Source organism: Hemitrygon akajei, chromosome 9 (assembly GCF_048418815.1).
Source record: "Hemitrygon akajei chromosome 9, sHemAka1.3, whole genome shotgun sequence".
Taxonomy (NCBI): domain Eukaryota; kingdom Metazoa; phylum Chordata; class Chondrichthyes; order Myliobatiformes; family Dasyatidae; genus Hemitrygon; species Hemitrygon akajei.
In genome coordinates, this window is record NC_133132.1 from 83,073,819 (window position 1) to 83,096,484 (window position 22,666).

General features: G+C 39.8%; 1 protein-coding gene across 2 annotated transcripts in view; it reads right to left on the bottom strand.

Annotated features, from left to right (window-relative positions):
* The window catches only part of ascc3 (activating signal cointegrator 1 complex subunit 3), a 360,447-nt gene that overhangs the window by 234,383 nt on the left and 103,398 nt on the right, over positions 1–22,666 (bottom strand). For both annotated transcript variants that reach the window (XM_073056467.1, XM_073056468.1), the window contains exons 12-13: positions 16,179–16,355; positions 7,139–7,210 (exon numbers count right to left, since the gene is read on the bottom strand). In XM_073056467.1, coding sequence (XP_072912568.1) covers positions 7,139–7,210; positions 16,179–16,355 — 249 coding nt within the window. The remainder of the gene's footprint in view (positions 1–7,138; positions 7,211–16,178; positions 16,356–22,666) is intronic.

The following is a 22,666-nucleotide window of genomic DNA, read 5'->3' on the forward strand; positions in this document are numbered from 1 at the left end:
TGGGGCAGAGAACCAAAAACTAAAGAACAAAATACAACAGGAGCTGGAAAGTTCCCTACAACTCTTCAAGCCATTCACTAATATCAAGTCAAGTAAAGTCAAGTCACTTTTATTGTCACTTCGACCATAACTGCTCGTACAGTACATAGTACAATGTTTTTCAGGACCATGGTGTTACATGACAACAGTATCAAACCCAGACTGAACTACGTAAAACAACACAGAGAAAGCTACACTAGACTACAGACCTACACAGGACTGCGTAAAGTGCACAAAAACAGTGCAGGCATTACAATAAATAATAAACAGGACAATTAAGCTGGTAAGGAAGGCGGGCTCTGTCGTGGGCAAAGTACTGGGAGTATAACATCGGTAGCTGAGCGAAGGGCGCTGAGTAGGCTACGGTCAATTATGAAAAACCCTGAACATCCTCTACATAGCACCATCCAGAGACAGAGAAGCAGTTTCAGCGACAGGTTGCTATCGATGCAATGCTCCTCAGACAGGATGAAGAGGTCAATACTCCCCAATGCCATTAGGCTTTACAATTCAACCGCCAGGAGTAAGATATGTTAAAGTGCCGGGGTTGATTGTATTAATGTATTTAAGTAAACTACTTAAGAACTTTTTAAAAGCTATTATTAATGCTTTTTGAGAGAGTGATTTAGATGCATATCATATTTTTACTGAGTTAAGTATTGTATGTAATTAGTTTTGCTACAACAAGTGTATGGGACATTGGAAAAAATGTTGAATTTCCCCATGGGGATGAATAAAGTATCTATCTATCAATAGGGCAAGGTGTCAGTCCAGGCTCTGGGTATTGAGGAGTCTGTTAGCTTGGGGGAAGAAACTGTTATATGGTCTGGTCGTGAGAGCCCAAATGCTTCGGAGCCTTTTCCCAGACGGCAGGAGGGAGAAGAGATTGTATGAGGGGTGCATGGGGTTCTTCATAATGCTGTTTCTTTTGCGGATACAGCGTGTAGTGTAAATGTCTGTGATGGTGGGAAGAGAGACCCCGATGATCTTCTCAGCTGAACTCACTATCCGCTGCAGAGTCTCGCGATCCGGGATGGTGCAATTTCTGAACCAGGCAGTGATGCAGCTGCTCAGGATGCTCTCAGTACAACCCCTGTAGAATGTGATGAGAATGGGGGGGGTGGAGATGGACTTTCCTCAGCCTTCGCAGAAAGTAGAGACGCTGCCGGGCTTTCTTTGCTATGGAGCCGTCGATGTTCAGCAGGGAGTGGTCGCTCCATGCCCTCAAGTCAACAACCATCTCTTTTGTTTTGTTTACATTAAGAGACAGGTTGTTGGCTCTGCACCAGTCCGTTAGCTGTTGCACCTCCTCTCTGTAAGCTGACTCATCGTTCTTGCTGATGAGACCCACCACGGTCATGTCATCGGCGAACTTGATGATGTGGTTCGAGCTGTGTGTTGCAGCACAGTCGTGGGTCAGCAGAGTGAACAGCAGTGGACTGAGCACACAGCCCTGGGGGCCCCTGTGCTCAGTGTGATGGTGTTGGAGATGCTGCTCCCGATCCGGACTGACTGAGGTCTTCCAGTCAGGAAGTCTAGGATCCAGTTGCAGATCCAGTTCAGGCCCAGTAGGCTCAGCTTTCCAATCAGTTTCTGAGGGATGATTGTGTTGAATGCTGAACTGAAGTCTATGAACAGCATCCAAACATATGTGTCTTTTTTGTCCAGGTGGGTTAGGGCCAGGTGGAGGGTGGTGGCAATGGCGTCATCTGTTGAGCGGTTGGGACGCTACGCAAACTGCAGGGGGTCCAGTGAGGGAAGGCAGCAGGGTCTTGATATGCCTCATGACGAACCTCTCGAAACACTTCATGATGATGGATGTAAGTGCAATGGGACGGTTGTCATTTAGGCAGGACATGGAAGACTTCGGTATGGGGACGATGGCCTTGAAGCACATTGGATCAGTGGCGCTGCTCAGGGAGATGTTGAAGATGTCAGTGAGAACATCTGCTAGCTGGTCTGCACATCCTCTGAGCACTCTACCAGAGATGTTGTCTGGTCCAGCAGCCTTCCGTGGGTGGACCCTGCACAGGGTTCTTCTCATATTGGCCACGGTGAGACACAGCACCTGGTCATTTGTAGGAGGGGTGAACTTCCTCGCTGCCACGTCATTTTCCGCCTCAAACCAGGCATAGAAGTTATTCAGCGCATCTGGGAGGGAGGCATCACCTGCACAGTCAGGTGATGTTGTCCTGTAATTGGTGATGTCCTGGATGCCCTTCCATACGCGCCGCATGTCGCCGCTGTCCTGGAAGTGGCTGTGGATTAGCTGGGCGTGTGCACACTTTGCCCCTCTGATGGCTCGGGACAGTTTGGCCCTCACTGTTGTTAGAGCTGCCTTGTCGCCTGCTCTGAAGGCAGAGTCGCGGGTCATCAGCAGCACACGCACCTCCATGGTCATCCATGGCTTCTGGTTAGCGTGTATAGTGATGGTCTTGGACAGAGTAACATCATCAATGCACTTGCTGATGTAGCTGGTCACTGATGCTGTGTACTCCTCTAAGTTGGTAGGGTCGCCATCGGTTGCAGCCTCCCTGAACTTGTTCCAGTCAGTGTGCTCAAAGCAGTCTTGAAGAGCAGAGATGGCTCCTGCTGGCCAGATTTTCACCTGCTTCTGAACTGGTCTGGAGCGCCCGATGAGAGGTCTGTATGCTGGGATTAGCATAACAGAGATGTGGTCTGAGTAACCAAGGTGGGGGTGGGGCTCTGCCCGGTATGCGTCGGGGATGTTTGTATAAGCAAGGTCCAACGTGTTCTCCCCTCTCGTTGCAAAGTCCACATACTGATGGAATTTGGGGAGCACTGACTTAAGGTTCGCGTGGTTAAAATCACCGGCGACAGTAAACAGTCATCAGGATGTGCGTTCTGCAGTTCGCTAATAGCCCCATACAGTTCACAGAGCGTCTCCTTAGCATTAGCGCTGGGGGGAATGTAAACACCAAGTATAAGGACAGAGGTGAATTCCTGTGGCAAATAAAATGGTCTGCATCGAACTGCCACAAACTCCACTAGCGATGAGCAGTGTCTGGAAACCAGCACAGCTCATGGCTCATCTGATTTTTGCTTTCTTTCCCACCTCTTTTCTGGCTGTTCCTATAAACATTGACTATTCTACACACCAAAAATCTGTTTCCATTTTGTATTTATCACTAATATATACAAAATTCTGCAGGAGCTCCACAGCTCCTTGAGAAAAAGCATGCCAAAGATTCAGAGTCCTATTGAGAAAAGAGATTCACCTGTATCTGATTTAAATGGGCAACTTCTTTTTTCTGAAATTATGCCCCAGGTTCCAAATTCTCCCCATGTGGAAACATCTCAGCGCCTGTCATGTATGTACTTCAGCAAAATCGTGCCATTACTTTAAACCATATGAATGGGCCTAACCTACGATTAAGTCAATAATGTTATTTCTAACTAGTTGATGCTGTAAAATTGATCTCTGCGATACACCATTTGTTACAGAATGCCAAACTGAATATGACCTGTTCATCCTGATTCATCGTTTTCCGTTAGCAAAATGCACATCTGTATTACCGGTAATTCTGCCTCCCTCCCATCCAACCCCAAAAACCATGAGTGTTTTACCTTGCGACATCTAATAAAATGCCTTTTGGAAATATTTATATCTTAAACCTACCCAAATAGTTTGCTTTTCATACCCTTACCATGGGAAAATGATTCTGACCATCCCCTTTATCTATGCCCCATACATACCTCTATCAGGTCATTCCTCAGCCACCTTCGCTCCAACCAACACTGCCTATCCAGTTTCTCCCCATATTAAAGTCTTCTAATCCTGGCAACATTCTGGCGAATCTCCTTTGCACTCTCTTGCAAAACCATATCTTTCCAAAAGTGTGACAACCAGAAGTGCACACAGTATTCCAAGTGTGGCTTAACCAATGTTTACTGAAGTTGCAACACATCATGCCAATTCATATATTCTATGTTCAGCTGAACTACTTCTTCAGCAAACTATCTACCAACTACGTTCAGAACTTATAGCATAAGGTTCCTCTTCCTCTATCCCTCCTATCTTCGTCTATTCCCCTCTCTGGCCTTTAACCTCTTTTCACTTGCCTATCACTTCCCCCGGGTCCCCTCCTCCTCTTTTCCTTTCTCCTATGCTCCACTCTCCTCTCCTCTCAGATCCCTTCTTCTCCAGCCTTTTTCCTTTCCCACCCACCTGGCTTTCCCTATCACCTTCCGCTCACCTCTTTCCCCTTCCTCCACCTTTTTTTCTGGCGTTTTCCCCGTTCCTTATCATTCCTGAAGAAGGGTCCCAGACAAAATGCCAACTGTTTATTCATTTCCTTAGATGCTGCCTGATCTGCTGAGTTCTTCCAGCATTTTGTGTGTTTTGTTACTGTGCAATAAATGCTTGACTTCACAAAATGCATCATTTCATATGCTGTAAAATCTTCTGCTCCATGTCCTCTTCTAGTCTTAGGTAACCTTCTTTGCTTCACAGCATCACCTTTTGTGTCATCCACAAACTCTAATTCACAACCTCACTACATTTTCTCTAAAGGGTAAGATTATTTTAGTGCCTTCTTCCCAGATACTTTGCCTTCTCCTTATTCCCAATTATTGAATCCCCAGTCAACATTTACCCAAGCTATTGTCTCCACAATTTCATACATATAGATGAGCCTGGTAAATAGTATTGCATTTCTTGCTTGCTTATTTTCATCTCATTTTACTGACTTCTGAAGTTTTCCCAATCTTCCAGTCAATTATCAATCCTCATAATATTAACTGAAGTGATAGATCTTAGGGAACTTTTCATAGGAGCAAGGACAGGAAAAGAGTGGGGATGGATTTAAGGAGACTTTCAACTCAAAACATTGCAGTGACTCCTAATAATTAATAAGTAATATTAAGTAATTATTAAAATTTGAGCTTCATCTAGAATTATTACCTTTAAATGCATGGAAGCAATGTACACCCTTTTCCAAAAGTTAGGAATACAAAAATGTTGCAAGATACTAGAGAGAAGGAAATGAACTTCATCCTCTAATTCAAATCATGTCCCAGTCACAAAATAATTATCTGCAGCAAAAGTATAATTTTACTCAAATTTTCAAGTGCATGTTTTTTGTGCACTGCTTGTCCTTTCATATGATTCCATTTGGGGATCACAGAGCAGGAGTCATAGTTCCTAGATTTCAACTATTAACATTGTTCATTAATTCAACAAAATAATGTAAAAAAGTTTGGACTCAATTATTCATTCTCCTGCTTCTATACTCTTTGCCCACTTAAAGGACCTATCTAAGATTGTGATCCACAAAAATCAATACACCTTTTGCTGAATCTTCTCTCCAAATGAGATGATCACAGATTGAAACTGCATTCCAAAGACTTGAGCATATAGTCTATTGTAACATCATACTAAAGAATTACTACATGTCAAAGATTCTGCCTTTCATAAAAGTCCTATAATTCTTCACCATGGTAGGAGTGTTCTCTTCCACCTTCAAACCAAATGGATTATATGATATACCTTCACAAGTAAACTTAAAAGATCACAAGGGATTTGAAGAATCAAGACGATGTTCAATAATAATCAACTAATTGTTGATGTTACCTGCTTCATTATAATTTGTGTGAAACTAATGCATATAGTGTACATTTGCTTCTAATTTAACTATATCAGAGCAGTACCTACATTACCAGGGTTTTCAACATGCTGTAGAGCATTTTAGAATACCCTGAGTTTGTGATAAATTATTGAACAGCCTGGCTGATTACTGTACGCTGAAGTAATTATCAGTTACCAGTATTCCATAAATCACCCATAACACAGTACTGGAATGAGAAGTATTTTTAATATATATGCTAGTGCAAGTTAATAAAACAGTTGTTGAATACCTTCTGGGCAATCATATCCTTATACAGGTGCTCTAGCACCACTGCTACCTGTAGGGTCCATACAAATGAGCTGGCAGTGTAGCCTTTGACAGCAGTGTTGACAATAGGTATTGTAATGTTCTTATATTAACACATTTTTTAAAAAGGTATGCTATATATATTTTATTAATATATTATTATTTACTAATAACATTAGTAAAAGCTAGCAATTGTTTTAGATGAAAAAGGTTGCAAATCATGCTGTAAGTCTAGAAACGAGCATTTCTGGAAGCACAGATATAGCATAAATAAAGATCCTAATTAAAAGTCAGGTGTCAAATTTTGCATGCGCCAATAAGGGTGAAAGTTATAACTTTGCTCTACACCACATTAAATTCACTTCTAACTGAATGGCATTTTTATTGCTATGAAAATTAAGTTGGAGACACAAGTTTGAAGTACATAAAACTTTAAAATATGGAATCATTTGTTAAGAACCAGTGATTGCCTGGGGAAGAATAATCCCTACTGATAATCTGTCATTCATTTTTAACATAGTGAATTGCATATCAGCAGATTATTTCCTAATCTATATTTTTAATACTGTAATGCAACTGAAATGCTTAAAAAAGTAAACTTTTATCACCCATACACAGAAAAATCAATCAAGATTTTTGTTTCCACATTACTCTTTACACAATTTCTGGTCTGTAATTAGTTCTCACTAAAATGAAACTCTGAGCATGAAACAGACACCTACAGCATGAATAGGAATGATCTGCCTTCTCAGCATGAACTGAGACAGTTCAAACAGATGGAACCTCTAAACAAACTTAGCATAAATGCTCATATTTATCTCAGTATTATATATAAAGGTAGTTTCAATACAAATCAATTTGGACTAATTTAGATTTAACTACTCTCCAGATAGGAATGTATCATTGATCTTTAACTTTCTGCATCGTTATATTTACCATATTCTAAATGTGTGCATAAAAATATTGGTCAAACGAGAATGCAGTAGTCCATTGCAATAAATGATAATTTGTTTTTCTCTCTGCTTTGGCAATGTATAAATTCTGCTGTAAGACAAACAAGTTATTTTATAAACGTGTCAATATTGCTAATTTTCTAAAAAAAACCTGGAAAAAATTCAAAAATGATCTCAATACTTATAAAGTAATAAATCGTCATCTTAAGTACACAAACACAAAGAAAAATTACCAGAAAAAAAAAACTTTACCTGGTGGCCTTCCTTCAGTTTTTCCAGTACCTTCTCATAACATACTTCTTCCATATCACGCAGTTGTTGCATCTATAAATGAAGGAAATAAATTATGTGGTTTCAAATAGAGAGCATTGTATCTGTCCTGACTGCTTGTTTCCAATGTGAGGGACAAAACTAACAAAAAGAGAACAATTCTCAGTCATCAGGATGGCATCCATTAGCCAGAGGGCTGACATACTATGGATTTGATTTAACAGACAAGCAGTTTGCTTTATATTTTTGTCTCCCCACTGATAGAAAAACAGCCTTTTAGATAGGTACATGGAGCTTAGAAAAATAGAGGGCTATGTGCTAGAGAAATTCTAGGCAGTTTCTAGAGTAGGTCACATGGTTGGCACAATATTGTGGGCTGAAGGGTCTGTAATGTGCTGTAGATTTCTATGTTCTATGTTTGTTCAGTTCCGCAGACCAAAAGCAAATTAGCTTTGCTCCCCTTTGAAAAATATTAGAAGTATACTTTTCGGCATAAAATAAAGTTTCATTTACATGCTATATAGTATCAAACAAGGCTGGAGGCTTCCAGGAATTTGAAGTTCACTTTCTACATTAAGTGAGCAACAATACTCAATAACTACCTTATTGACCTAAAGTACTTGAGGATCTCATGAAAGGAACTTGAAACTGCATCTTTCTTTAGTTTGTTTCTCAAATCCAGTAAATTGATGTGAAGATAGCAGAATTATATGGAAAGTTAAATAACTTCTGCAAACATGAAAGAATTACCGTAGATTCCGGACTACAGAGCGCACCTGATTAAAAGCCGCAGGCTCTAATTTTAGAAATAAAATCAATTTTTAATTGTAAAGGCCGCACCGGATTTTAGGCCGCACCGCTACTTTTAAATATACATACGTATCGGTAACACAAATTACGTTGCATATACTTTTTTACTGAACAGCACGAACAACATTCCAATATCTCCTAGCGACTGGTAAAAATATATATACTGCAGCCTACCAGGAAAAGTTATTGATCGACTTTAACTTAAAAGCAGCGTTTTCGCTCGGGTCTGACGCGCTTGCGTAACGCGATCGGGTCTAATCGGGTCTGACGCGCTTGCGTAACGCGATCGGGTCTAATCGGGTCTGACGCGCTTGCGTAACGCGATCGGGTCTAATCGGGTCTGATGCGCTTGCGTAACGCGATCAGGTCTGACGCGCTTGCGTAACGCGATCGGGTCTGACGCGCTTGCGTAACGCGATCGGGTCTAATCGGGTCTGACGCGCTCGGGTCTTGCTTTTCTTCGAGTATTTTCCATGTTGATGAGGGTGAGTACAAATGACTGATTTACAATAATTTAATTGTGAAAGTGCGCTTGATTTATCGTACAATTTCATTGGACCTCTGTGAACTACTCATCAATTTTATTGGTCTACTGTTACGAGGCAAAATGTTTACGAGGCTGCATGAAAAAAAAACATGTATTAGCCGCTCTGGATTATAGGCCGCAGAGTTCAAAGCTGTTCAAAATGTGGGAAAAAAGTAGCGGCTTATAATCCGGAATCTACGGTACCTATCCTGCAAGATTTTACTCTTCAATAGTCAAAATAGGATATTATTCAATATGATGCTTTCTAGCTTACCCCTCAACTTCTAAAGTAGCTTACCCTATAAATCAGATTAAAATTGCCTCATGAAGTTCAATCTTGTTTCATATGCTGCCATCAGTCTGTGAAACAGGCACTGGGATTGCATGCTCAAATTAATCAGACATGCAGATTATCACCAGAATGTTGGACAATGGTTTAGACGCTAGACTAATATCTATGCTACAAAGAGAGACTGCTGTATCATCTGAAAACTTCTTTGTGTCCATCATGGCAAACAAATTAGGTGCCTAGGTGAACCTAGTTTCATGGTACTGTATAGTCATATTACAGCCTTCTGGATTCAAAGAATTCAAAACAATTGAATAATTAGCTTTTTTATCTCACATTTCTAGACTTGGGATTTATTTTTCCCTTTCCTGATAACCTCAGGATAGTGGCCGGACAGAACTACAATCAGTGAACAAGAATGAATGTGATGATTTTGTGAGACTGTTCTTGCAGCTGCCATTTTACCGACTGTTTGATAAACTGATTCTTGCTCAGGGATAGTTTAATCAGAGCAATTGAAAATGTGAACAAGGAGGTTCTGCTAATGATCTGCTGAACATAAAGAGCAAACAAGAGGAAATCTGCAGATGCTGGAAATTCAAACAACACACACAAAATGCTGGTGGAACACAGCAGGCCAGGCAGCATCTATCAGGAGAAGCACTGTTGAAGGGTCTCCGCCTGAAACGTCGACAGTGCTTCTCCTTATAGATGCTGCCTGGCCTGCTGTGTTCCACCAGCATTTTGTGTGTGTTGTTGCTGAACATAATTCAGGTTTAGGCATTCTCAGGTAAGAAGCATTTTATTGTATAACATGACAGGTTTGCAGAGGTAATCTTGTCATCAAAGTTCTGTGTCTGGGTGACCGGTTTGACTGGTTTGAACCAATCAGAAATGAATAGAACAAAAGAAGTCACCTAAGGCACAGAGTTGAAAGGCATAAAACAATACTGCTTATAGCCTTGGGCTACATCCAATGAGATTTGACACGGGTCAGTCAAATGACCTTGAGCAAACAAAACTGAAATATCAAGAGACTGATCTGTACAAACATGAGAAAAGACACAGATGCTGGAAATCTGAGTAACACACACTCAGTGCTGGAGGAATTCAGCAGGCCAGGCACCATCTATGGAAAAGAGTAAACAGTCGATGTTTTATGGCGAGACCCTTCATCAGGCTGAGTTCCTCCAGCATTTTGTGTATGTTGCCAGAGATTGATCTGATAAGGAGTAAGAATAAAGGATTTTGGGAGCACAGCCAGTGACAACTCTCTGGAGACCAACTACTGTGGATGTGGAGGACCCCATGTCAGACACGTGAAGATCACAACGGGTCCACAAGGAACGCCTGGCCAGCATGACGCTTTTTCCCCGGATATTACCTTTTCTTGGAGGGTTAGAGAAACCTTCTGGGTGTATATACAGCTATTCAGTTGCGTAAATTCACTGCTTGTGAACTGAGCCAATAAAGGTACTTGTCAGTAAATATAGATCCTCTCAATAGACAATAGGTACAGGAGTAGGCCATTCAGCCCTTCTAGCCAGCACCGCCATTCACTGTGATCATGGCTGACCATACACAATCAGTACCCCATTCCTGCCCTCTCCCCATATCCCTTGACCCCACTATCTATAAGAGCTCTATCTTGAAAGCATCCAGACACTTGGCCTCCACTGCCTTCTGGGGCAGAGCATTCCACATATCCACCACTCTCTGGGTGAAAAAGTTTTTCTGCATCTCTGTTCTAAATGGCCTACCCCTTATTCTTAAACTGTGGCCTCTAGTTCTGGACTCACCCATCAGCGGGAACATGCTTCCTGCCACCAGCGGGTCCAATCCCTTAATAATCTTATATGTTTCAATCAGATCCCCTCTCATCCTTCTAAATTCCAGTGTATACAAGCCCAGTCGCTCCAATCTTTCAACATATGACAGTCCGGCCATTCCAGGAATTAACCTTGTGAACCTACGCTGCACTCCCTCAATAGCAAGTATGTCCTTCCTCAAATTTGGAGACCAAAACTGCACACAATACTCCAGGTGGGGTCTCACCAGGGCCCTGCACAGCTGCAGAAGGACCTCTTTACTCCTATACCTAATTCCTCTTGTTATAAAGGCCAGCATGCCATTAGCTTTCTTCACTGCCTGCTGTACCTGCATGCTTGCTTTCATTGACTGATGTACAAGAACACCTAGATCTCGTTGTACTTCCCCTTTTCCTAACTTGACTCCATTTAGATAGTAATCTGCTTTCCTGTTCTTGTCACCGAAGTGGATAACCTCACATTTATCCACATTAAACTTCATCTGCCCACTCACCCAACCTGTCCAAGTCACCTTGCATTCTCATAACATCCTCCTGACATTTCACACTGCCACCCAGCTTTGTGTCATCGGCAAATTTGCTAATGTGACTTTTAATCCCTTCATCTAAATCATTAATGTATATTGTAAACAGCTGCGGTCCCAGCACCGAACCTTGCGGTACCCCACTGGTCATAGCCTGCCATTCTGAAAGGGACCCATTAATCGCTACTCTTTGTTTCCTGTCAGCCAGCCAATTTTCAATCCATGTCAGTACTCTGCCCCCAATACCATATGCCCTAATTTTGCCCACTAATCTCCTATGTGGGACTTTATCAAAAGCTTCCTGGAAGTCCAGGTACACTACATCCACTGGCTCTCCCTTGTCCATTTTCATAGTTACATCCTCAAAAAACTCCCGAAGATTAGTCAAGCATGATTTTCCCTTCATAAATCCATGCTGACTCAGACTGATCCTTCTACTGCTATCCAAATGTGTGGTAATTTCCTCTTTTATAATTGACTCCAGCATCTTTCCCACTACTGATGTCAGGCTTACCGGTCTATAATTCCCTGTTTTCTCTCTCCCTCCTTTCTTGAAAAGTGGGACAACATTATTGTGCTTATCTGATTATTTATTATTAAGGGGTAATCCTTGTAACAAGGGACACATTATATATTTTTTTGTTATTCATTAGCCTTTATCATTCTTATTCAGATGGCTCCCACTCCACTTTAGTCATCAATTTCTTTTGCCCTAACACTGACAATTTCTTTTGCCCTTTTCCTTCGCTACTACTCCTTCATTCTGGAGACTCTTTCCACATCTCTGATGAAAGGCTTGAAATGCTTCCTCTGTCTAATTTGCTGATTTTTTCCAGGATGTTCTGTTCTTTGTGGTGCAAATCTTCACTATAGTGTGCTCCAGAGAGGTGTCCAAGTATGCCAATGATGACCAATTGATCTTAAACAGGAATGTCACATGACAGAATGAGAGGTGATGAGATCACAAAGCAGTTATTTTACACTGTAAGAGGGGCACCTCATACAGTCCCTGTTTTCTGCATAGGTCATCTCCAGGTAACAGAACAAACACCCAACTTATGTACATATGAACAAGCATTTGGGAGACAAGCAAAATGGATTTGCTGACTTCTGTGGAGCTGCAGGATTCTTCTGTCAGGTGGGAACGCATTGGGGAATTTCCACATGCTTGCTCTCCCCATGACCATCTAACCCCACTCTCGACCATAACAACCAGGGTCTGGATTAATCTGGACAGAATTGGGAACTGAGAGCAGACTCACTTACTTACTCTGAGTCAGTGAACATGGATGGTCACTGCTCTTCCACTCCTATTTGTTCTCCAATCACAGCCGTTTCTGTGATCTTCTCCAACATAATACTGTTGTTCATTTCCAAATTATGAACAAATTGTGTTATGAACAATTCTCAGCCACGTAACCTTGTCATAACCTGAAGACAGCCCGTACTAGCAAAGTTGGCCATGTTACCAAAAGTGCCCATACACCTTTAGCAATCCTTGACAGTAGTAGTACTGAACAACGACATACCCAGCTTCGCACACATTAGGATGGGAATAATTATATGGAGTAAGTGTAGAAGCAGGGTTGATCTTTGAGTAGCAGGTGCAGTACATGGAAATCTTTCCAGTCTCGTTGGTTCTCAACAAAGCAAAGGTGCAGCACAGAAGCAAAAGAGCATCAACAATAGGCCATTCAGTTCATTCGTAGAACATAGAAAATCTACAGTCCCTTCAACCCACCATGTAACCTACTCTACAAGCTGCCTAGAATTTCCCTACTGCATAGCCCTCTATTTTTCTAAGCTCCATGTACCTATCTAAGAGTCACTTAAAAGAGAAGAACTGATAATATGAATTACTACGATCAGTTCATTGCTGCTCAAAATGGAGAATGGTACTTTATACCTCAAGATCATGCATTTGGGGCAGACAGGTTCTAAAGGAACCATGGGAGGTGTGGATCACCTCACAAAATACTCGTCTACCGGCCCATCAACCAACAAGTGCCCACTTCTGAGAGAGATTTCTGTTATAATACTGGCTTCTTTAGCCACATAAGTATCCACAAAACTAGAGTGGAAGTAAGTCGCCCTTTATTTCAAGAGATGGCCTGTGGCTAACTCTAGTAGCAATGCCACAAGAGGCTTCTGCAACTTATCACAGCTCACTGTTGGTCAGTTATTCAACAAGTATCACCAGTGGAATCTGTGTCCCAAGGTTTTAGTGCTTGCAGGTAGTTTAGTGACATTGTTGTGGAGAAGTTACAGTTGTACCATTTTCTGATTCATTCAAAAATTCTGTGCCAGGACAGTCATTGCTCAGCAAGAACTTCCTAACAAGACGCAGTGAGAATTGAGAATACAGTGGATTCTAGCTAATTGGATCATTGGTTAATAAGGACAGCCACTTATTTGGGAGAAATCTTAAAGAACAAAAACAAATCAAGAAAATAGCCAGGATTCCTTTCATTGAATTGGGACACAATGCCATTTAATTGACAAAGGAGACTGTTGCCAAACATCAGTTGTACGTGCTTCTGTGGCCATTAGACACTACACTGTGCCTGTGCATAGAGTGAATAGCTTTTAAATAACATGACTGTTCAAAAATCAGTGATTTCTGTCACAGATAGTTGGCGAGAAATAAGCAATAAAACAATTCAGAACTCTTTTGCTCACTGTGGTTTCAAGCATTCAGGCTTCAAAATACCAGAAACAGACGGAAGTAAAGCCAGTAGTATTGGTGGTGTTCTAATTTGTTTTGTATTTCATTTCAATACATAATTTGTTATTCAGATAAACAATAGTATGTCTTTCTATACCTACAATGTTCCCCGTGCCACTGGCTGCAACACAAGCCCAAAGCGTAATTGATCCACCCCCGTGTTTAACAGTCGGAGAGGTGTTCGTTTCATGAAATTCTGCACCCTTTTTTCTCCAAATATACCTTTGCTCATTGCAGCCAAAAAGTTCTATTTTAACTTCATTAGTCCACAGGACTTGTTTCCAAAATGCATCAGGCTTGTTTAGATGTTCCTTTGCAAACCTCTGATGCTGAATTTTGTGGTGAGGATGCAGAAAAGGTTTTCTTCTGATGACTCTTCCATGAAGGTCATACTTGTGCATGTGTTGCTGCACAGTAGAACAGTGCACCACCACTCCAAGTCTGCTAAATATTCCTGAAGGCCATTAGCAGTCAAACAGGGGTTTTCGTTTGCCTTTCTAGCAATCCTACGAGCAGTTCTCTCGGAAAGTTTTCTTGGTCTTCCAGACCTCAACTTGACCTCCACCGTTCCTGTTAACTGCCATTTCTTAATTACGTTACAAACCGAGGAAACGGCTACCTGAAAACGCTTTGCTATCTTTTTATAGCCTTCTGCTTTGTGGGCATCATTTATTTTAAATCTCAGAGTGCTATGCAGCTGCTTAGAGAAGCCCATGGCTGCTGATTGTTAGGACAAGGTTTGAGGAGTCAGTTTATTTATAAAGCTTTGAAATTTGCATCACCTGGCCTTTCCTAGCGACGACTGTGAACAAGCCATAGCCCTAACAAGCTAATTAAGGTCTGAGACCTTGGTAAAAGTTATCTGATAGCTCAAATCTCTTGGGGTGCCCAAACTTTTGCATGGTGCTCCTTTCCTTTTTTTCACTCTAAAATTGTACAAAACAAAAATAATACACTAATCTTGCTTAAAATGTTGAAAAGAATGTTTCATCTTTAACTTTATGACTTTTGGAGATCAGTTCATCTTTTACTCACTTAACTATTCACAATAACAGAAATTTTGACCTGGATGCTCAAACTTTTGCATGCCACTGTATTTAAATATTTCCATGAAACTTCAGCTAATTCAGGCAGTCACTTAATTGGACCAAAATGTACTGGTTCCGATGTGTCCCATTTAACTGGAATCCACCATATATCCTCAAAATAAATTTATTGAGGAACAGACTTTGTTGCACAACTTCACTAAAGGAAGGATGTGGCGAGGGCGCAGAAGAATATTTACAGGATATTGTCTGGATTGATGTATATTAACAATTAGGAGAGGTCAGACAAACATAGAATGATTTTTGTTGGGAGTATTTGGAGTAGAAGCATTAAAATGATGAAAGGCATGGATAGGGTTGGGTACATAGAACCATTTTTCCCCAGAGAAGAAACGTCAAATGCTAGAAAGCATAGATTGAAGGTGGGAAGGGAAGATTTTTTAAGAATTGTAGATGCCTGGAATAGTGACAGTAGAAGCAGATACATTAGCAATGTTAGCAGGCATTTAAACAGACCCGACACAGGGAGGGAATAGAGAAATACAGACTATGTGCTGGCAGATGAGATGAGTTAGAATGACATCACAGTCAGTGCCGACATGGTAAATTGCCTGTTGCTGTGCTGTTCTATCCATGTTGATGGAATTTAATAACCAAGTGACTAACATGCTTCATGCACATAAACTCTCATGAAGGATCACTAACAAGGGTTCAGATCTTGAAATGTGTTGAAGCATCTGTTTAAGTTAAATTGAACAATTACTGAAGAAGCTCTTGTTAAAAACAATGGACATGACAACATGGCAACACATTCAGGAGATGAAAAGAATAACAACCTTTCACAGTTAGAAATCTGTCAAGAATTAATACATATTAACAATTCTAGAAAATATAATAAACAATTTATGGAATAATTGTGCATAAATCAAAAAATGCTTACAAATTGTTCTAATATCTGAATAAAAATCCCTTCATTAGCAACTACCATTAAACTCATATTTTTGATCACGTTGTCAACTTCAAACTAATGTCTTCTTTTTCAGCTTGGCATTTTCAGCTTTAGAATGTTTTACTTTAGTTTTTACATGAAAGAAGTAACAATAAAATATAACTTCTAGATTTGATCTCTCTAACTCCTCTCATTCAGTGTATTTGCTTGGTTGGAACCATAAAATGGCTTCCAAATTAGATACTTACACTCATTAATGTGAGTAATCAGAAATAAACTTTGAACATTATTTTATTTTTTACAGGAAACTTTAAATTCTCTTTACCTTATTTGAGGTTTTCACACCAATAAAAGTTTGGCTTAGAGGCACTGGTCGAAATCGTCCGTCAAAGAAAAATAACCCAATAAATGGATTAACATGGAGAAAATTTGCCACATCAAGGTAATTGGGAAGTGTAGCTGATAAACCAAGAATTCTGATCATACTTTGTGTAGATTCAACCTTGAAAAAAATAGAAAAACAATGACAGTTTTCAAACAATACTAAATGATGCCTATTTCCAAGGTATTGCTATGTTCATAACACCCTTTGAGGCACTTTAAATTTAGCTTTAATGCATTTGTTGATAATTTTATAGATAAAATTAGACTTCACATATTAGCCCTGTGCTCCCCTGTAAATGTAAATAGGTCACAATTATGTAAAATGATTCATGGTTGTAAATGGTTTAAATATTATTACAACTTATATCAGTGGTTCATGGGCCTGCAATCAAGAATTCAAAGATAACTCTTTTAAATGTAACAAAGCTCATATTGGAAAAACAATTGGCAAATGCAGATATACTGTATATTCCATTGAATTATCAAGTACCCTGCCCTGAGGAACCAGAACAAAGAAATCATTCAATTCCCACTCTGTTCATGTTAAAGAATGCCAATTATTTTGTTATCCAGTTATTTGGAAATGCTGATATCATTTTCAGAGAAGCTTCATTTATAAATCTCTAATGCATAATACCATTAAATACTATAAGTCAATGCATTACATTTATAAAACAAGCTTCAAAACAAGGAAACCAATTTCACCTCAGTTATTTTTTGAAAGTAGAACACACAGACAATCTTGTTTCTTAGCATTTAATTAGAAGTGCATAGAAAACACTTAAGAAGCTTCAATGCACAAGATAAGCAACCAGATTGACAATAATTAAGTCAAACTACTGTTAATTAATCAATTGTATATGTTTATTAAATGCATTTAACCACCATGCAGGAATATTCCTTAACTCTAACACGATCTCAGTAATAGGAGCACATACTCACCACATTTTGCTGATTTGCTTTTGAAATTAAATTTTCAGTTATCACAAGACTTATATTCCAATATCTTGACTGAGCTTCCACTTTACCCCTTCCACTACTTTGTTGTGCATATCCTAAATCACAACTTTGACACACTGAACACTGCCCAAAAGTCTTTAAAAATATTGACCTGCAAGCCTGCAGTGACCTCATCTTTCCACTACCTCTGTAAACTTAGAATCTTTGAAACACACACTGTTCTTCAAAATCTAGCATCATTACACTCAGTAGCCACTTTATCAGGTACCTCCTGTACCTAATCAAGTGGCCATTGAGTGCATGTTTATGGTCTTCTGCTGCTGTAGCCCATCCACTTCAATGTTCAACATGCTGTTCATTCAGATATGCTCTTCTGCACACCACTGTTGCAACACATGGTTCTTTGAGTTGTTGTCATCTTCCTGTCAGCTTGAACTGGTCTAACCATTCACCTTTGACCTCTCTCATTAACAAGGAATTGTCGCCCACAGAACTGACACTCATTGGATGTTTTTTGGGTTTTTTTGCACCATTTTCTGTAAACTCTAGAGACTGTTGTGCCTGAAAATCCCAGATCAACAGTTTCTGAGAAATTCAAACAACCCTGTCAGACACTAATAATCATTCCATGGTCAAAGTCACTTAGATCACATTTCTTCCCTGTTCTAATATTTGGTCTGAACAACAACTGAACCTCTTGTTTATGTCTGCATGCTTCTGTGTATTGAGTTGCTGCCATGTGATCAAGATATTTGTATTAATGGGCTGGTATACAGGTGTATCTGATAAAGTGGACACTGAGTGTATATTGACAACCACTACCAATGGCGGCAGTGTATTTTTGGTGTCACAGTCCTTAGCTGTCCAAATCCACCCTACTTCTCCAATTTCTCAAAACTTACTTCTTATCAAGTTTTCAAGTTAGCACCTACTAATCATCCTCCTGAAATAACTGTTTATGGTAAAGTTGTTGCATTAGAGGATACATTAAAACTATTACCACAATGGGTCCATAAATTAAAATTCTAACAGTTGATTTTCAAAACGTTTACATTTTATTAAGTACGCACTTCAATCAATTCCTGATAATTTGCAAGCTACAAATGTATTCTAAAAATTTCTAGTGCAAAATAAATGGTACATACAAATTAACTGTCGTTCTGGCTTCTGTGTGCAGAACGAAGCACAAGGCAAAGCAAAAAAATCAAATGATGCTACGTTATTCACAATAATAATTTTCAACACATGTTGATCATTCACTGAGCAGCAACAAAATATGAAGGTGTGATTTTGAATCTACTTTGAAGAATCCCTTTGAATTCATTTATATTGAAATACCAGCTTTTAATTTCTAGTGATTGCTATTTGTTCCACAGGGAAAAGAAGAAAATAGAAGCAAGGTAATCATTAAGCCTTCCCCATCATTCAATATGACTATGACAGAACAATCCAGGCCTCAACTCTTTTGTGTCAGTTCCCCACTGTCCTTAATTACTTAATCCTTCAAATACAGTGTTTTGAAAAATTATTTAGCCCCCACAACTATTTCACATTTTACTGTCTCATTTTCAAAATTTAAAATATATTGAAGTAGGACTTTTTGAGCTAATCTATAAAACACTGAGCATCAAGTCAAATCAAAAGAAAAATTCTAAAACCTGTCACCAATTTACTAAAAATTAAAAACCAAAATTTGAGGCTAAAAATATAATCATTCACTTTGTAATTGCTACACTAACTTTCCTCAGGTGCAATATTATCTTACTAACTACTCTATTTAGTGATGTAGGAAATTGGAGGATTACCTGCTTCTAATTAATTCAAAAGAATAAATGCCACCTCTCTCTGTAAGGTAGATTTTCAACTGACCAAATCAAGATGAACACAAAAGAGCATTCAAGACAAGTCAGGGAACTGATAATGGAAAAGCACAAATGTGTGGGAAGGGTACAAGACGATCTCAAAGGTATTGAACATACCATGGAGCTCGATGCAGTCTTAGTGCAGGAAAAAATATGAAACCAGAGCTACACTGCCTAAGTCAAGCTGACCCTCGAAACTTAGTCACTGGAGAAGAATGGCACTTGAAAGAAAGACTACTGTGATGTCAACAGTCACTCTGAGTGAGCTGCAGAAGTCAGTGTCTGCAACTGGAGATGAAGTTCATGGCTCCACAATCTCTAAGGCCTTGCACAGAAAGGGTATTTATGGAAGAAAGGCAAGAAAGAAGCCCTAACTTAAAAGAAACATAGCCTTGTCCATCAAGACTTTGCAAAGTGTCACTTTGAAGATACTGTAAAGACATGGAAGAAGGTCTTGTGGTTGGTTGAGACTAAAGTGGAATATTTTAGCTTCAGCTCTAAAAGGTATGTGTGGCATAAATCTAATAATGCGTATCAGCCAGGTAACACCATCCCCACTGTAAAGTATGGTGGAAATAACATCATGCTACGAGGATGCTTTTCAGAGGAAGGGACTGGAAATCTGGTCAGGATTGATGGGAAGATGAAAGCTGCTACTGGCTAGCCTCTACCAGAAAGCTTAAACTGGGCAGGAAGTTCATCTTTCAGCAGGACAATAACCTGGAATGGCTTCAAATGAAGAAAATTGATGTCCTTGAGTGGCCCAGTCAGTCCTGACCTTAACCCAATCAAGCATCTCTGACAAGACCTCAAGATTGCTGTCCGCCACCACCCCCCAACTTACTTAGAACATAGAATATAGAACATGTTCTATGTACTTGGCACAGCCTGAGAAATTTTGCAATGAAGAATAGGCAAATCTTGGTCTATCATGTTTTACAAAGGTAATAGAAATTTATCCAAAAAGACTACTGGCTGTAATAGCTGTGAGAAGTGGTTCAGCAAGGTACTGAACACAGGGGATGGGTACTTGTGAACTGATGGCATTTCAGCTTTTGAATTGTTAAGTTTGCATTGCAACTACAAAATATTAGAAACCCAGTCAGTATTCTAATTACTTACTGCACTTTTTAGTTTAGTTCATTTGCATTAAATTTCACTGCTTGAAAAGTGCAGAATTTCCTTACAATGATTTAAAACTGATTTAAAAGATTTGACCAATCACAATAGAGAGAAAATGAACAAAAACTCAAACACCACTGTAACCATACACACACATGCAGCACTCATAGTATTTCCACTAAATTATTCGTGATACTAAAGCTAATCTTCCCATGATAATAAATGTCTTTGCTTCCTCATCTAATAAATCATTTAATTATGCTGCTTGTAAGTCTTCAGACCATTCTGTAATTTATCAGAACCAAAATTGTAAATTAATCCCATATGCCTCCTTCATCATTATGGTGGAGCCATGCAATTTCAGTACTTCAAATTCTGATTCAGTTCCAATGCTAACACTTCTGAAACCAAAGCTAATCACAGCTAATGAACAAAATGAAGCTACTTGATACACAGATATGGAAACTGGCAGGTTTTGTGAGCATCCCACTCTACCCAGCATACATGCCTACAGGAATGATATCAGTAATCTTGAAAGAGTGCAAAGAAAATTTACACGGATGTTGTCAGAGCTCAAGGAACTGAGTTACAAGAATGGGTTGAATAGGTTAGCACTTTATTTCCTGGAGTGAAGGAGACAGATGAGAGATCCTATGGAGGTATATAAAATTATGAGGGTTAATGCATGCAGGCATTTTTTCCTCAGGTTGAGTGCAACTAGAACTAAAGGCCATAGGTCCAGGGTGAAAGAGGAAATATTTAAGGGGAACCTGATGGGGAAATTCTTTACTTAGAGGATGTTGCAAGTGTGGACTGAGTTAAAACCATAAGACAACAGGAATAGAATTATGCCATTGATTCTGCTCAACCATTCTATCATGGCTGATTTACTACCCCTCTCAATCCCATTCTCTTGCCTTCTACCCGTAATACTTGGCAACCTTTCTAATCAAGAATCATTCAACATCTACCATAATTTATTAGAGTCTTGATTGGTCAGGCTATGAAGGGATATGGGGTGGAAATAAGGCAGGAGAAGTTCAAAGTAAAATTTATTATCAGAGTACGTACAGTTGCAAGAAAATGTATGTGAACCCTTGTATTTAATTACTGGTAGAACCTCCTTTAGCACTATAACCTCCATCAAACATCTTCTGTAGCTGCTGATCAGACTTGCACAATGGCAAGAAGGAATTTTAGACCATTCTTCCATACAAAACTGATTCAGTTCATCAATATTTCCGGGATATCTTGCATATCTTCAGGTCATGACACAACATCTCAAATGGGTTAAGACTGGACTCTGACTTAGCCATTCCAACACACTAATTTTCTTCTTCTTAAAACAATTCTGTTGCTGATTTATTCTTGTGTTTCGCACCATCATCTTGTTGCATCATCCAACTTGGATTAAGCTTCAGGTGACAGACCACTACCCTGACATTCGCCGGTAAAATGTCTTAATACAATTTTGAATTCATTGTTTCCTCAACAATTGCAAGCTGTCCAGGCCCTGAGACAGCAAAGCAGCCCCAAACCATGGCTCTCCTTCCACCAGCTTCACAGCTGGGATGAGGTTTTGGTGTTGGCATGCAGTGCCTTTTTTCCTCTAAACATAGCGGTGTGCATTTCTACTGAAAACATTTGTCTCATCTGTCCACAGAACACTGTCTCAGAAGTGTTCCAAAACATCCAGGTGATCTCTGGCAAACTTGAGACGTGCAGCAATGTTATTATTTTGAAGAGCAGTGGTTTCCTCTGTGGTGTACTTCCATGAACACCATTCTTGTTCAGTGTTTTACTTACTAGCAAGTGAGACATTAGCAAGTTCTAGAGATTTCTGCAGGTCTTTTGTTGTTCCCCTTGGGTTCTTTTTCACCTCCTTCAACATTGCACGTTGTGCTCTTGGTATGATCTTTGCAGGACACCCACTCCTAGGGAGAGTTGCAACAGTACTGAATTTCCTCCATTTGTAGACAATTTCACTTACAGTGGACTGATGAACACTCAGATCTTTAAAAATCTTTTTTCGCCTTTTCAGCTTCATGCATCTCTACAATTCTTCTAAGGTCCACTGAAAGTTATTTTGACTGAGGCATGGTGCACATAAACAGACCTTTCTTGAGAAGAGCAGGGTCTGTCAGTAACCTGATTTTGTGTGTCTATTTTTCCTGGGGCAGAACATCTCTACAACCCACACCTCCGATCTCATTCCATTGATTGGCGCACCTGACTCCGAATAGCTTTTGTAGAAGGTACAACCCCAGAGGTCCACATACATTTTTGAACCTAAACTGTGATTGTTTAAATGGTGCATTCAGTATTGACAAGATGAAGTACAATTGACAATAGATAATAGGTGCAGGAGTAGGCCATTCGGCCCTTTGAGCCAGCACCATCATTTACTGTGATGGTGGCTGATCATCCACAATCAGAACCCCATTCCTGCCTTCTCCCCATATCCCTTGACTCCGCTATCTTTAAG